This window comes from Neovison vison, chromosome 10, assembly GCF_020171115.1.
Source record: "Neovison vison isolate M4711 chromosome 10, ASM_NN_V1, whole genome shotgun sequence".
NCBI lineage: Eukaryota > Metazoa > Chordata > Mammalia > Carnivora > Mustelidae > Neogale > Neogale vison.
The window spans coordinates 51,358,391-51,375,141 of record NC_058100.1 but is presented as its reverse complement, the minus strand read 5'-3'; the positions used below and the strand labels follow the sequence as shown (position 1 = coordinate 51,375,141).

General features: G+C 41.5%; 1 protein-coding gene across 1 annotated transcript in view; it reads left to right on the top strand.

Annotated features, from left to right (window-relative positions):
* The window catches only part of NIBAN1 (niban apoptosis regulator 1), a 158,083-nt gene that overhangs the window by 113,910 nt on the left and 27,422 nt on the right, over positions 1-16,751 (top strand). The window contains exon 6 of the mRNA XM_044267288.1: positions 15,739-15,854. Within this exon, the coding sequence (XP_044123223.1) occupies positions 15,739-15,854 (116 nt within the window). The remainder of the gene's footprint in view (positions 1-15,738; positions 15,855-16,751) is intronic.

The window sequence follows — 16,751 nt, the reverse complement described above, 5'->3', positions numbered from 1 at the left end:
TTGATTTAGAATAGGAATCGATCTGAATTAGATCACCTTTGTAACAATGCCACTTAATAAGTCTGAGGTGTGCGGTGGCATGCTCTCTTTTATTACCCCCTCCATCTTCCTCACTCCAATAAACAAGAGAACTCTGAAACCACGTGCAAATCGTAGACCTGTGTGGTCTCATACGGTGGCCATCAGCCAAATCTGGCCGCTGAGCACCTGACATGCACTCCTCTGAAATGAAATATGCTGTTGACTGTGAAATACACACATTTCAAAAAATTATAAAAAGGAGTGTAATATATCTCATTAATAATTTTTATATTGCTTATGAATTTTGGATATATGGGTTGATATAAACTATACTATTAAAATTAATCTTAACCATTTGACTTTTGTGATATGGCTACTGTAAAACTTACAGTTGTGTATGTGGCTTTCATTGTATTTCTACAGAACAGCCCTGGTCTAGGGCTTCTTTGCCCCTCCACTTCCCCTTTCTTTACTCTGGAGGAGACTTCAAAGCCAGTATTGATTACTCTTTGCAGACTAGGGACAGATGTGTGTGTGTTTGTGTGTGTGTGTACATTTGTGCACACAAGTGAGTGTGTCCAGCTAGAGAATGTTCAGTGGGGAGGGTGAGGAATAAAGGACTGGAAGAGAAGCGAGCAGTTTCGTTGGTCTGAGATGCCAGCACTCTCACTTCGAGTAAGGAAGGAGGACTGGCTGAGCAGAAGTTAGCTCCCCACAAGGCAACTTTGCTCTTTTTTTAAAAAAAACTAGAGTGAATCATTGCAACATCAGACTCCTCTGAATTCAAATGCAAATACACGAAAAGCTTCTGTAACATCTGTACAGAAGCTAATAAGAAGTTTTAAGAATTAGCATTACAGTTGCTTTTCTTATTAACAAAGATAATCAAGAACTGACCTATATTCCAGCTGATAGTTCTGATTTGGGCAAAGGCCATAATGTGTTTTGTTCCTCAGCTTTTCATAAAAGAGAAGTTTCTGGTTGAGGTAGAATCTTTTAAGGGCCTTACAATTTGGACTCAAATATGCAAACTACCATGGTGGTTTTTCTGGAAAACTGAAAGATTGTGTAAACTACAATGGTTTTGTTAAATTTTAAATTATGAGTATCAGGCAGATTGTACTTTTTCAAGGAAAAATATGGGGGGGGATATGTTACAGACCATGCTCATATGACTGTCAAATTCAATGATTCAGTGCTTTATATAAGACAAACCAGTTTCGCTGTAGTCTTGCAATATATAAAAAATGGCAAATTTGAATAATTTTACTATTTATTGGCTTAATTAAATGGCCCATGTGCTAAGTCCCATGGAAACAACCATGAACTGAACTGTGTAATTCAAGTTAGTGGAAGGGGAAGAGGAGAATGCGAAGAGATTCAGATCAGCTCTGTCCACTGGGAATGTAATGAAAGGCACATATGTAATTTTTTTTATTGAAGTATGGTTGACAGACAGTGTTGCATTAGTTTCAGGTGTACAACACAGTGATTGGAGAAATCTATACATTTGCTCCGTTCCCCACAAATGTCGTTACCATCTGTCACGATGCAACACCATTATGTATCATTGACGGTATTCCATATGCTGTACCATTCATCCCTGTGTAGTATTCACTCTGTAACTAGAAACCTGTATCTCCCACTCTCCGTGACCCTTTCTGCCCCTCCCCCCCACCCTCTCCCCTCAGGCAACCATCAGTTTGTTGTCTGTACTTATGAATCTGTTTCTGCATTTTGTTTGTGTGCTTATTCACTTGTTTTGGTTTTTAGATTCCACATATGAATGAAATCATATGGTATTTGTCTTTCTCGTTCTGACTTATTTCACTTAGCAAAATCCCCTCTAGGTCCATCCATGTGCTGCAAATGACACTCATCCTTTTTATGGCTGAGTAATATACCATTGTAGATACATCACATCTTCTTTGTCCATTCGTCTATCAATGGACACTTATGCTGTTTTCATATCTTGGCTGTTGTAAGTAATGCCTCAACAAACATAGGGGTGTGGGGCACCTGGGTGACACAGTTGCTTAAATGTCTGATTCCTGGTTTGGTTCACTTGGGTCGTGAGGTCATGCCCTGAGTCATGCTCCGCGTTTGGCCTGCAGTCTGCTTGAGATTCTCTCTCCCTTCTCCCTCTGCCTTCCCCCCCTGCTACCAAAATAAATAAATCTTGAAAAAAAATAGGGATGCCCATAACTTTTTGCATTAGTGTTTGTTTCTTTGAGTAAACACCCTGTACACAACATATGTAACTTAATACATCTAGTAGTCACATTAATTATTTTCTGCAGCCTGGAGAAAGTTGAATATTTGAGAGAGAGAGAGAAGTTTAGTGGGAAGAAAAGGATAAGGTGATCCTGCAGCTGGACCTTTATGTCCCCAGGATATATAGGACCTTTATATCTCCTTTATATGTATATATATTCTGGACCTTTATATCCCCAGATTAGAACTCTGTCTGGAGAGCACTACGCAAATGTTGGTAAACCAATTGTATTTGCAGTTTATCACAAAATCACACATTTCCAGCTGAAAAAGAAGAACTAACAGCCTCTCATTTCAAATGTGATAAATTAGGCCCAGAGAAGCAAAGGAACTCACCTCAAATCCCATAGCCAAAGAGACACCCAGTCTGGATTCCCACCAGATTGTTGTCTCTACTATTCCATGTTGCCTCTATATCGTTGAGCCATTATTTCTTTGTTCATTGGTCTGTTCAAAAGAACATTTGGTGCTAGGCACTGGGCTGTGGCTTTGGGATACGGTGATGAATATGACAGTCCTTATCCTTGAAGACATTGTATGTGAGTGGACACAAGTTCATCCAGTTTTGTCACAGATGAACCTTCAGATTCTGATGCAGGTCATACTGTGTCATCCCTTGACCTTGCTCCATTTTCATGACAAGCAGGGGATAGTAATAATACTTTAAGGGACATTTGTGAAGCCTGAAAGGGTTGTCCCTTCATTCATGAAGGGGAGACACTTGAAGGAGGCAGTGGAGATGTATTCTGAGTAAACCATATAAGCAAAACCTTTAAGGAGAGGAAAAGAAGAAGAATGAACTAACTCTTCAGTTAATTTACTTTACAGACCTCTCAATATGGACCCTGAGTGTCTGGACCATAGCATGTGCCATGATTTGGTGGTTGCCAGGGCTCACGAGAGTTCTCTGAGGTTCTAAGAGGCCAACTGCCACAGAGCCTTTGGACTTTGGAAAGAGAAATATTGCTCATGGTCATGAGAGGACTGGTATTAAAAAAATAAAAAGACATTAGATCAGCGCAGATCTTCCTGAGGATAACAGTATAACACTTCATAAAGTTTGAGCCACAAATACAAAAGTCCCCCATGGCTCGCTTTTTATTTCTTATGCATTCCCTTTCAATCCTGTGGGTGAATATTCACATTGCTTAATCAGGATATACGTGTAATTTTATAATTTTGTTTTTGCAATTAAAATGATCTTTAAACTACTTTTCCGTGATGTATATGAGTCATCATAGTTGTTATTTTAGTGACTGCATAATATTCCATTCAGTAATCCTATCATGTTTTGCTTAAATTTGTTATTAGTCAAGTTATTAAACAAGATGCTCCTTGGAACGTTTCTGAAAATAATTGTGAAGTCTTGGAGTTTTCACAATAAAATCTCCTGTTTACTTATAAAGCCACTTCCAAAGGATCCCTTAATGAGTCAATGTACGTTCATGCAGTTCTAGGCTTTTGACCACCCCAACAGCAAGATGTTTTCCAAGTGTCTTTGGTTTAAAGCAATTATGAAAAACTGGTACACACTGTGGGCTCAGTTAACCTAGAAATTAAAAAGAGCTCTATTGGCAGCACTGCCCCTTCTTGTAATAGATCAGGAGTGTAGACATTATTTCCATTGGTACCTGCCTACTAAAGTTCCCAGTTTTAAAGAAATGATCTGGTCCCTAAGAACCTGAGGACTAAGTTGTATACTGCCCCTCCAGACTGTGGCTGCCATCCCTACTTTTTAGGGAGACAATGGAACATGGGTCAATTTAATCTTGTGGGACTTTGGGGAAAGGTTACAAATACGGAAACAGACATTTTATCCGAGACAAAAGTAGCTACTACATCTGCTGTCGTTAGACGTTTTAAATAAGGTTAGGTCCTTTTTGAAGTTTGAGTCTGTATGAAATTATTTCCTGCTTGTTACTTTTGCTCTCCTTTGATGACCCAATAAAATGAGCTGGGTATTTATATGACCTTGGGTAATGACTTCAACTTCTTTGATTTTGAGTTTTTCCATTTTCTGCCCAGGAGTGATTACATCTGGCTTACCTGTCTCATGAGGTTGCCATGAGACCCAAATGAGATGTAAACTGTAAAAACTTCTGACAAGCGCAGCATGGATGCTATTATTAATCACTGGTAATGGCGATGAGCGGAAAATCCCCAGATAGCATCAGCAGACGGTGCTGCACTCGGTGGGTGTGTCAGATGAGACTATAGTAAAGTGCATCCAGTTAACCCCAGTGATTTCTTCTCCAGCGTCAATCTGGCCAAGCCCTTCCACTGTCTGTCTTACTTGTAGACAGCGTGCCCCCATGCTTGTGGGTAAGACTAGGCAAGGTCTTTTGAGCTCACAAGACAAAGGTCTTCCATAGACTCAGTCCGGAAGAAATCTCCCTTATACTTTTGTATGCTGCAGTGACAAATTATAACAAGACCCATGGGTAAAAAATCATTTCTGGAAATAAGAGAAAGTGTCATAAAAAATGAAGGACAAGTCTGTGGCGAGAGGAGCATCTTCCCTATTTATTTAAAAACTCAGGCTTGCTTTAAATTGTGCCCAGCTTGTGTGGTCAAATTTTGCCTGCAGGGAGTAAGCCACACAGCTCCCCACGAGGACAGCGGGAGGCACGTGACCCAGTTTCTGTGGTCTGAGCTGAAAGATGATCTGAGTGTGCGCAGTGCCGCAACAGCCTATAAACACCACAGAATGAACTCTTCCTAAAATTCACATTTTAAAGAGGAAATTAGATCGTTTTTCATTTGTTTTGCTTAGGTTTTTGAGGTGTAATTATTTTTTTTCCCCGCTGAGGTCGTTTCAGCACTATCTGCAGAAATGGTTATTAGGATATTAGGAGACAGTTCTGCACTCAGGGTCTTAGAATAAGAAGCTCCTGGGACGCCTGGGTGGCTCAGTCGGTTAAGCATCTGCCTTCGACTCAGGTCGTGATCCCGGGGTCCTGGGATCGAGCCCTGCATTGGGCTCCCTGGTCAGGGGGGAGCCTGCTTCTTCCTCTGCCTGCCACTTCCCCTGCTTGTGTGTCCTCACCCTCACCCCCTTACTGACAAATAAATAAATCTTAAAAAAAAAAATTAAAAAAAAAATATATATGGACTTACAGAGTTGTCCTAAGCAGAGAGGAAATATTGATGTGTTGTTGTTCTCCTGGCCTCACTCTGCCCAGATATCTAAGGCACACAGAATGACTGATGAGCTCTTCCGGCCAGTGGAAATGTTCGATGAACACAGCTTTGGGACAGCAGAGTATGTTAATGGTATTCAGAAAGAAGCAAATAGTCTCTCTTCCCTTATCAGGATTTTGATGACGCCATCTTTACTTTTTGGAAGAGATAGGAGTGGGGGCCATCTTTATTTTTTTAAGGCTTTGAAAAAAACTTAAAGGAAATGGGATCATTTATGCTAAAGAAAAGAAGGTTACCACACAGGAGATATAGTCCATATATCCACTGAGAACCAAAAAAAAGAAAAAGAGATTCAACCAGGGTCGCAACCAAGGATTTCTGTCTGGACAATGATGATTGCTTCGGAAGCAAGCAGGGGTTGCTCCCAGTGGATAGGAATCTAGTTTGAAATGATGTCCATATGAGCCTGCCCAAAGTATTTCTTTACCCACATACCCTTTGGTAGAGCTTCAGCATGGTGCTATTTTTATGCACCACTTTAAGTACAGGGGTTCATTTGTGTTTTGTGGGTGAACAGTCAGTTGGCAGAGGGGACATTTCCTAACCCAATAAGGGGGAAACAATTTCACCAAGACTCTAGGCATTTAAGAGTTATGGTCTTCTACTGTATCTCTTTCTTCTACGCAATTTGTTTTTTCTCAAAATCTAGCCTGTAAACCTCCTTGCAACAGAGTTACCTGAACCACTTTTTAAATGCAGATTCCTGGGCCCAGTCACTGATGAACTGGGATCTCTGGGGCAAGATCAAGAATTGCATTTTTAGCAAACAGACTGGTGATTCTGGTGTTGGAGAACCGCTCCCCTTATGTTGGGTAGAGGAATTGTTCTCAAGGTGTGCCCCTGGACCTAGAGCATCAGCATTGCCTGGGAGCTTATTAGAAATGCAAATTCTTGGATCTCACCCTATACCTTACTGAATCTGAAAATTCTGGAGGGGGGGAGCTCAGCAATCTGTTTTAGTAAACCCTCCAGGTGATTCTGATGCTCACCAAAGTCTGAGAAGCATTGGAGTATGTAGTCAGGTTCCTTCTCTACTTTTTTACAAGAGTAAGAAAAGTACTCATTAAGAAAAAGACTCATTGGGTGCCTGGGTGGCTCAGTGGGTTAAGCCTCTGCCTTCGGCTCAGGTCATGATCTCGGGGTCCTGGGATCGAGTCCCGCATTGGGCTCTCTGCTCGGCGGGGAGCCTGCTTCCCCCTCTCTCTCTGCCTGGCTCTCTGCCTACTTGTGATCTCCCTCTCTCTGTCAAAGAAAGAAAGAAAGAAAGAAAGAAAGGAAAGAAAGAAAGAGACTCATTAAGAGAGAATATGATGAATTACAGACCTGAACCCCTGAAACAAATAATACATTATATGTTAATTTTTTTAAAAGATTAAAAAAAAGAGAGAAAGAATCTGATTCATTTGCAATGCTTGGGTTTTCTCTGTAACCAAGAAATCTTGGTGGGATTGAACTTTAAAAGGAGATTTAATCTAGGGGCACCTGGGTGGCACTGTTGGTTGAGTGTCCTGCTCTTGGTTTCAGCTCATGTCGTGATCTCAAGGTCGTGAGATCAAGCCCCACCTCAGGCTCCATTCGCTTAATGTGGGGTCTGCTTAAGACTCTCTCCCCCTCTCTCACTGTCCCTACTCCCCAAACATGGGTTTGGGCACACACACTCTCTCTAAAATAACTAAATCTATTTTTTTTAAAGGAAACTGAATCTAGTCCCCCCATCCCTCCCTCCCTCCTTCCTTCCTCTGTCTCCCTTGCTCTCTCCCTCTCCTCCTTCGCCCACCCACCTCTCTCCCTCTCTCTCTCTCTCTCTCTCTCTCTCCCTTCCTCATGTGCCAGGCACTGGGCTAGGGATTGAGGATGCAGTAGTGAACACAAACTACAGTTCCCTGTCCTCTTGGAATTTACACTCTAAGGGAAGGGCATATACCAAATGATTACACTAAGAACTCTGAAATTTTAATTCTTTTTTTTTTTAAAGATTTTATTTATTTATTTCACAGAGAGAGATCACAAGTAAGACTACATGGAAGAAATTGAGATTGGTTGGTAATGCAAATAAACAGCCTCAATGATGGGTGATGGCTGAAGGGCTGACATCCTAGAGGAAAATCTCTAGGGTCCCACCCTGAACACATTTTTAATTATTTTAAAAAGGCAAGATAGGCGCCTGGGTGGCTCAGTGGGTTAAAGCCTCTGCCTTTGGCTCAGGTCATGATTCCAGGGTTCTGGGATCGAGCCCCACATCAGGCTCTCAGTTTAGCAAGGAGCCTGCTTCCCCCTCTCTCTCTGCCTGCCTCTTTGCCTGCTTGTGATCTTTCTCTCTCTCTGCCAAATAAATAAATAAAATCTCTAAAAAAATAAAAAGGCAAGATAGATAACCAGAGGGTGTCCCTTAACTGTGAGCCCAGAGCAAGTCAGTGATGTGATACGGTTGTACACGAAGCATGTAAAACCTTAATAACTGCCTTGCTAAAATCTAGATACAGGATGTCTTCGACAGCCTTATAATCTGCCACTAGTATGTCAATGCAAAGGAAATGGGTTAGCCTGTCCTCACTGGTTCTAGTAATCACCACTTCCTTTTGTCTGTTGACAAACAGTCTTTTAATATTTATTGACAAGTCAAGAATACATGAGATGCACTACTCGTACTCAAACGAGGGATGCAGCTCTTTTCTAAGTGGTTAAAATTTTCTATCAAAACAGTATCTTCGGGGCGCCTGGGTGGCTCAGTGGGTTAAGCCGCTGCCTTCGGCTCAGGTCATGATCTCAGGGTCCTGGGATCGAGGCCCACGTCGGACTCTCTGTTCGGCAGGGAGCCTGCTTCCCCCTCTCCCTCTCCCTCTGCCTGCTGCTCTGCCTACTTCTGATCTCTCTCTCTCTGTCAAATAAATAGATAAAATCTTTTAAAACAACAACAACAATATCTTCAGTAGAACGCCTTTCTTCCATCCGTTCGAGAAGTCCTTCAGATCCTCCGAGCGAGTCTCCTTTCTTCATATTTTCACCTAGAGCAATACCGTTGTAATTCATTCTCAGATCCGTGGATCTCCATGGACAGCACATTCTTTTCTTGGCTTATTCTTCCTCTCTTCTTGGTAGGCCTATATCCACTAACACAGGATTTAGTCAGTAGACGGATGTATTTTTTTAAATATATTTTCTTTTCTTTTTTAAATTTTCTTAAAAGATTTGATTTCTTTATTTGTCAGAGACGGGGAACGCAGGCAGAGGGAACAGCAGACAGAGGGAGAAGCAGGCTTCCTGCTGGGAGCAAGGAGCCCAGTGCAGGGCTCCATCTCAGGACCCTGGGTTCATGACCTGAGCTTAAGGCAGATGCTTAATTGAGCCACCCAGGCGTCCCAGTAGCTGTATATTTTAGTCTAGAAGTTTACAAAATACAATTCAGGGACTTCTAAGTAATCCTGAGGTTAATGCTCATAGAGTTGTCATTTATAATATGACAAATATTTGCTTGTTTGGTTATGAATATATTTTAAAAATAATGTAATAAAAACTTTTATTACCATTTCACGAGCATGGACACCATTCATTTGCAATTCCAGTGAGGGGCTTTCTTTTCTTTTGCTTTAAATAACATCACATTCTGTCTGATCCTGTTTACTCATGTTTTAAATGAGTGGTTTGGACTAGATGATTCTTTTTTTTTTTTTTTTTTAATTTAGGTGGGTTTTTTTGTTTGTTTGTTTTTTAAATAGAAAGAGCATGAGTTGGGGGAAAGACAAGTAGACTCCCCGCTGAGCAGGGAGCCCAACGCGGGGCTCGACCCCAGGATCATGACCTGAACTGAAGGCAGATGCTTAACCGATTGAGCCACCCAGGTGCCCGTATATGATTCTAAACTTTGAGAAGGAAAGGAAACTTTAAAAAATAACTTAAAAATTAAACCACAATACACACACATGTGCAAACATACACACATGTTCCTGTGCATACATGTCAGACTGGCTGGACGATTAATTGCATCATCCGGGTGCCCCACCTCTCTTATTTTTATAAAAACACGTGAATCTACAATTCCCTCAAAATAAAAAGTTTAAAAAATTAAACTGTAGAGTGTTATTACAGGACTTTGGAAATACGTAGACCTGACTTGATCACTTATTAGCTGAAACGAATTGTTTTGTCTTTCTGAAGTCAGTTTCTTTGTCAGCCTTGAAGTGGGAATATTAATTCTTCCCTAAGGGGATTGCTGGAAGGATTATATGAGACGGTGTGTGTAAACATCTTCCGTGGTTCATACTTACATTGACAGGATTCAATAAACGTTGGTTGCTTTTTCGTGTGTTTCTTCTCTTTGCCATAGAGAAGAAACTAGGACGAGCAGCCTTGCTGCGCTCTCCCAGAAAGGACGACTTATGACCTGAAGCTGAAGACAATTTAGAAGTATACATTAGCGAGATGAACCCCATAGCAGTGTAGTGAGTAATGCTATTACATAACTTTTGCAAATCACCAGGCAGATCAGCTAACATGACTTGGCGCAGTGAACCGATAAAATAAAATAACAGCGCCGCTTCCAAACCCAGCCCCAGTCAGGGAGTCCCAACCCAGCAGCCAGAGTCAAAACCCAGAATGACTGCACAGGCCTTAGAGCTTTGGCGTTTCGGTTGACTCAGACGCGCTGGAAATCTGTGCCAGTGGAAAAAAAACCCTGGCCCCCTGGATAACTGTTCCCCCGAGGGGCCTAGAGAAGCTTTCTTTTCCTTGCAGAATCCATAATCATGTCTCCCAAATATGAGTTTTCCATGTGACTGCGCAGATGAGAAATAGGGAGAGACTAAGGTCCTGAGGATGTGACTGTGGAATGAATAGCCAAGATGCATCTGCCGCGTGTCTTCTAAAATGTTTAGAATTTACCAGGGATCTGTCCTTGCCCCCAATCTCATGAATATTTTTATCAGTGAGTTGGGTAGAAGTGACAGAAGGCAAGCCCACCAACATTTTTAATGACACAGTGGGGAAAGGGAGTTTGGAAACAGAATTATAATTTTTTTTAAATTTATTTTATTTATTTTTTTGACAGAGACAGACACAGCGAGAGAGGGAACAGAAGCAGGGAGAGTGGGAGAGGGAGAAGCAGGCTTCCTGCTGAGCAGGGAGCCCGATGCGGGGCTTGATCCCAGGACCCTGGAATCATGACCTGAGCCGAAGGCAGACACTTAATGACTGAGGCACCCAGGCGCCCCCAGAATTATAATTTTAAAATGATTTTGGCCGGCTCTGGGGCACTGAGTTGATCATAGTAACTTGTCATTTATTAGGGGTTACGTTAAAACCTGTACCTCAACATCAAAAGCAGAAGTACAGGTTAGGAAAGGATTAAATTGACAAAAGTTTTATATGAAAAATAGTAGGGATTTTATTTGCCTATAAGAAAGGTATGAGTCAATGGTGTGAGGCGTTTGTGTTAAAAAAAAAAAAAAGAAGAAGAAGAAGAAGAAGTTAAAGACCAGAAAAGGGAACATCATCTTTTACTTTACATAATTTGCGCAAGCCAAATTTAGGATGATATTGATTAAATGGAATTGGTTACTAAGGGAAGGAAGAAAAAAAGAGAGCTAAATTTAAAAGATCCCCAAAACTATATTGTTTAAAGAATGGTTGAGGGAAAATACGGATATTCAACTATTTTTTTTTTTTAGAGTTAGCATATAGAAGAGGAGTAAACTTGTCTATTTTGCTCTGAAAAGCAGAAATGAGATTAATGAGAGTTCACGGAAACAGATTTTGGCTCAATAAAAGGAAAAAATTTCAAATAATTAGAGGAGTTCCATGACTATTTCATAAATCGTGAGCTCTCTGTCACTGGAAACCGTCAAGCTAAGGCCAGATGAGCGTCTGGGATTCCGAAGGCTTCCAGCATGGAACGAGAACTCCGGCTCGGTGACCTTTAAGACCACTTCCAGCTCTTATAGTCTATGGTTTAAGTAAGCGTGAATGCCAAGGCCACTCCTGACATGCCACAGCTACTTTTGTCAACTCTTGGCTCCGATTCGGACCAGCTGTGTGACCTTCAACGAAGAAATTAACCTTTATTTTCTTTCAGTTTCCTTGTCCGCCAAACGAGGGATCTGGATTTAATGATGTCTCAGTTCTCTCCAGCACATCTGTCTCCTTCAGCATTCTCAGAATGATAACGTGTTGGGAAAGTCCATGGAGCTGATAACCTGCCATTTTTCTAAGTCGACCTACAAGGAGAAGGCTTAGCAACCAAAAGCCGTGGTGGATTCTGGGGACCCCTGGACTAAACTCTCAGCGTTGTTGGCAGGAGTGGGTGACTGTGATCCTGGAATTCTGTTCTCATGAGATCGATGGCAGGAAGTTGATCAAATAACTGATAATCCGGTTTTTCTCAAACACCTGTACATTCTGGCTGGGGTCAGCAACGCCTCAGCAAACTAGTTAGAAGAAATGAAGATCGTATTACCATTGCAATGCAATTCTATCTTTCACAAAGCAAACCTTTGTTCTCTATTTCCTTAATGATCTGGCAGTTGCTGTTGAGTTTGGCTTACCATCATAAAATCCATAAAATGGATTTTATATGCCAGGTACTGTTCTAAAAGTTTTGTAGAAGTTAATTAATCAGTTTATAACCTGAAAATCTAATGATGAATCAGTAGAGTAGATCCTTTTTTTTTTAATCCCTGTGGAAAAGGAATAGTTAAAATCCAGTTTAAATCCATCCTAATGGCAGAGAGTCGAGAATTCAGTTCCCTGCCCTCATTCCTTCAGGCTTTTTTGCTGATGTTCAATTACCGTAATGTCCTGTGTGGTTCATCTGATTACTAACCCTTCTCTTCTCTGCCTAGATTAAGGTGTCTCATCCACCACTACTACATTCCAGCTCTTCTCTTTCCTCTTGGACTTCTCTCTGACTGCCACGTCATTATCTCCAAATCCCATTTCTTCTGTAATTATTTTTTTCTAAAGATTTTTGCAAACACACATAGGGCGACTACCATAGTTTGCTTTGATATAGTTACAGAAGGTATGAGTAGGGTTTCAAATACCTCCTCCAGTTGCTGAGGTTTGTAGGGGAAGAAATAAGTAAACTTAGGCTTTTTGTAAGGACAAGAAGAATTTAAAACCTTATTCCCAGGCTTGCAGGTCTGGCAGCCCTCACTCCGTCAAGTACCACATTTTCTTCCATCTCTTTGTTTCCTTGGGTTGGAAATGAAAACAGCTGTTAAAAATAAAAGCCCATGAGTCAATCGTGAATCTCAATGTATAATTACAGTTTCCATCCTGTTGGTAAAGTCCCTCCCAATGTACTGAGCCCCGTATCACAGTCCCTTGTTGTCAATTTTATACCAAGACTTTAATTTGTGCTTTCCAAACCTCTAAGATTAAACAGTAAATCATTTGCCAAGCCAGAAAAAAATAACAAGGAAGAAAATACTTCAATTTAAAAACTTGATTCTCAGACATGCTCTTTTTCTGATTTAGATCTTGAGCGGATCTCTATGTCGATATTAGAAATGTCAGTTACTGGGACGCCTGGGTGGCTCAGTTGGTTAAGCAGCTGCCTTCGGCTCAGGTCATGATCCCAGCGTCCTGGGATCGAGTCCCACATCGGGCTCCTTGCTCGGCAGGGAGCCTGCTTCTCCCTCTGCCTCTGCCTGCCTCTCTGTCTGCCTGTGCTCGCTCTCTCCCCCTCTCTCTCTGACAAATAAATAAATAAAATCTTTAAAAAAAAAAAATGTCAGTTACTGTTCCACATTTTTGAAGGTAGAGATTTGGGGCTTTATGGTATCCTCACTGTGAAGAATGTTGCTTGACCTCCATAGAGACTATGCCTCGAAATGTATTTTCACTGTACCAGGTTCCTGAGGCCTATGACCTCAAAAACCAGTCTTAAGAGTCGTCTACAGCCCATCGATTATCACCTTCTGGAGAAGATTGAGCCTTCTCTGTTTCTGCCTTGTCCGTCCTTATCAACCACTCATTCCTTGACTGAGTAGTCCCATTGTCTAAAGCTCTGAAGGTCCCTAGCAATTCAGCAGCCTTCAACTGGCTAATCTAATTCACTCTATAAATACAGATCATAGGCTATTATTAGCAAGGGAATTTCAGGTCCTATAGGAGGAGAAGCAGGAGGCAAGAGATTTGGTGCTTTCAATCACTTCATTTAGCCTTACTTCCCCTTTCTAAGATTTGATTTCTTTATTGTTAGATTAGATTATGTCTATGATTCATTTCCTTGAAAAGATTATTATAATTCTGTCATCATTATATCCTCCAAGAACTATCTTTGTATATTGAAAAATTGTCTTGGTCAGTTTGGGCTGCTGTAACAAAAATACCACAGTCTTGAAAGTTTTAAGATCAAAGCACTGGCAGGTCCAGGGTCTGGTGGAAGGATAGAATTGGGGGGGAGGAGCTCTCTTCTTATAAGGGCACTAATCTCATCACGATAAGGGCAGTAATCCCATCATACCTTCCTGGCCTGATTACCTCCCAAAGGCTCTATCTCCAAATATTATCATACTGGGGATTAGGGTTTCAACGTATGAATTCTGGAGGACACAAGTATTCAGTCCACAGCAGAAATGAGGATATTGTTATGCACAGTGTGATTTGTGGAATTCTGGGAAGGCTGTTGAGCTCCTGCTTCCACAACCACACTTAAAATCCTGCTATTAAATATTTCCTCCCAGATAAAACACCTTTTAAAATCTAGTATGTTTGGCTATGGAAAGAGTCCAGATGTCTATTGACAGATGAATGGATAAAGGAGATATAATACACACACACACACACACACACACACACACACACACACACTGGAATATTACTCAGCCATCAAGAAAAAGAAATCTTGGGCGCCTGGGTGGCTCAGTGGGTTAAGCCACTGCCTTCGGCTCAGGTCATGATCTCGGGGTCCTGGGATCGAGTCCCGCATCGGGCTCTCTGCTCAGCAGGGAGCCTGCTTCCTCCTCCTTCTCTCTCTACCTGCCTCTCTGCCTACTTGTAATCTCTTTCTGTCAAATAAATAAATAAAATCTTTAAAAAAAAAAAAAAAGAAAAAGAAAAAGAAATCTTACCATTTGCAAAGACATGGATGGAACTAGAGGGTATTGTGCTAAGGGGAATAAGTCAATCAGAGAAAGAATTGTATGATTTCATTCATATGTGGAAATTAAGAAACAAAACAGAGGGTCGTAGGGAAGGGAGGGGAAAAAGGAAATCAGAAAGGGAGACACACCATATGAGACTCTTAACTGTAGGAAACAAACTGATGATTGGTAGAGACGAGGTGGGGGGGGACGAGGTAACTGGGTGATGGGCATTAAGGAGGGCACGTGTCATGATGAGCACTGGGTGTTGTATAAGACTGATGACTCCCTGAACTCTACCTCTGAAACTAATAATACTCTATGCATTCACTAATGGAATTTAAATGATATAAAATAGAATAAGAAAAAAAATCTAATCTCTTTAGAAGGGCAAACCTGGAAAACTAGTTCCACATTTTTGAAGGTAAAGATTTGGGGGCTTTGCGTAGATTTTGAGGTAGTCTAGCGTGGTGCTGATACAGGGTAGTGTCGTCGGACTGGAATCAGACTGCTTGAGTTCACACACTTACGAGCTGTATGACCTGAGGCAATTAATCTTTCTGGGCTTCTGCACCATCTATATAATCAAGATGATAACAACACTCAACACAGAGGTTTTTGTGAGGTTGTAGTGAAATGTGTAACATGTTTAGAAGAACAGTATCTCGTTACATGGTTGTTAGCCATTGTCATTCTTTGTTTGCATCAAGCAGCATACTATATGGATGTCCTTTTGACAGAAAGTTGCTATCAAGTCGCAAAGAAATCAGAGTGTCATTCAGGGAATGGGGAGGGATTCCACGGGACACACAAAGCCTTGTGCAGGAACGGTCTGCCATAATGAGGTGCTACATTTGGAAGCAGGAAGCCAGTAGGTGCTTCCATGCCCAAGGGAAGCATTTACAAGAAAGATAAAGGGAGATTCATCTGCTTCTCATCCTAGCCAGTCTGCCTAGCAATGGATAGACTGAATCGCTGCTATGGGGAGCAAGAAGTGTGATTCAAATCTGCACATGAACTTTGAATTCAACACCTGCTTGATTTTTGTGTGTCTCATAATTTTCTCCCTCGTAGTATTCAGGTAATGTTAGATCCCTTGAAGAACCATGATAAAATGTATAAGTAGTCTTCTCTGCTAAACACCCTTGCCTTTTTCTCTTAGATTACATGAAGCAGACGACGTTCGAAGCCCAAGCATTTCTGGAAGCTGTCCAGTTCTTCCGTCAGGAGAAGGGACACTATGGCTCATGGGAAATGATCACTGGGGATGAAGTCCAGGTAACATGGCTCAGAATTTTGGATCCTCTACCCTGTCTGTTGTGGGAGGTCAGAGTCATAAAGCAAACAAACAAACAAACAAAAAAGTTGCAAGAATGGAAGATGTGGTTCCAAAGGCCATTTCTCGAATCATCTAGAAGCATTTGATCCACAAACTATTAGGGACCCTCTCCAAACACCTCCATACTGGGCAGTAAACAGGGCAGCTTAAGACCCTGCAAAGGAAAAAAAAAAAAAAAAAAAAAAAGACCCTGCAAAGGCAGTGGAGAGAGCTGCTTCTACTGCTTCTGACACAAAGCATGATTCTTTGAATTGCCCTCATGCTTCTAGACCGTAAGCAAACATAAGCAGTGTGGCAAAGTGCATAGTGTGCGGTGGGGCCTTAGGTCAGTGGACTTGAGCTAAATCTTGCCAAGTTATTGGACCTCTATTCGTCTCGGGTTAGTCCACTGAAAAAGAGAGTAATGATAATGTTTACTTTGCAGGGTTCTGAGCATTAAGTGAGATGTTGCTGGAAAACTCTTTGGCACATGCTTGTCTTTACTTATTGAATGATCTGTGAACAAAGTCAGGGAAACACATTTTAAAAAAGCATTAGACAGTTTTCTATGCATTTTATTTACCTCCTCTAGTTTTCTATCCCCTGTGGCCTGATATAATTTCCCATGACCTTGATTAAACGCTAGTCATGGGCTGAGTACCTCCATTGGCTTGGTACCAGGGACATGGCCACAAATCTCCAAGGAAACTGTGTCCATGAGAACACCAATCACATGGCTGATTCAGCTAGGAGGAGGAGGCTGGGTATGGCATTATTTAATTAGAGGCACACAGGGTTCAACAATGCTATTCTTTAATTTCCCCTCATCTCCCCAAGTGCCTCTTTTGGGGGCCAGT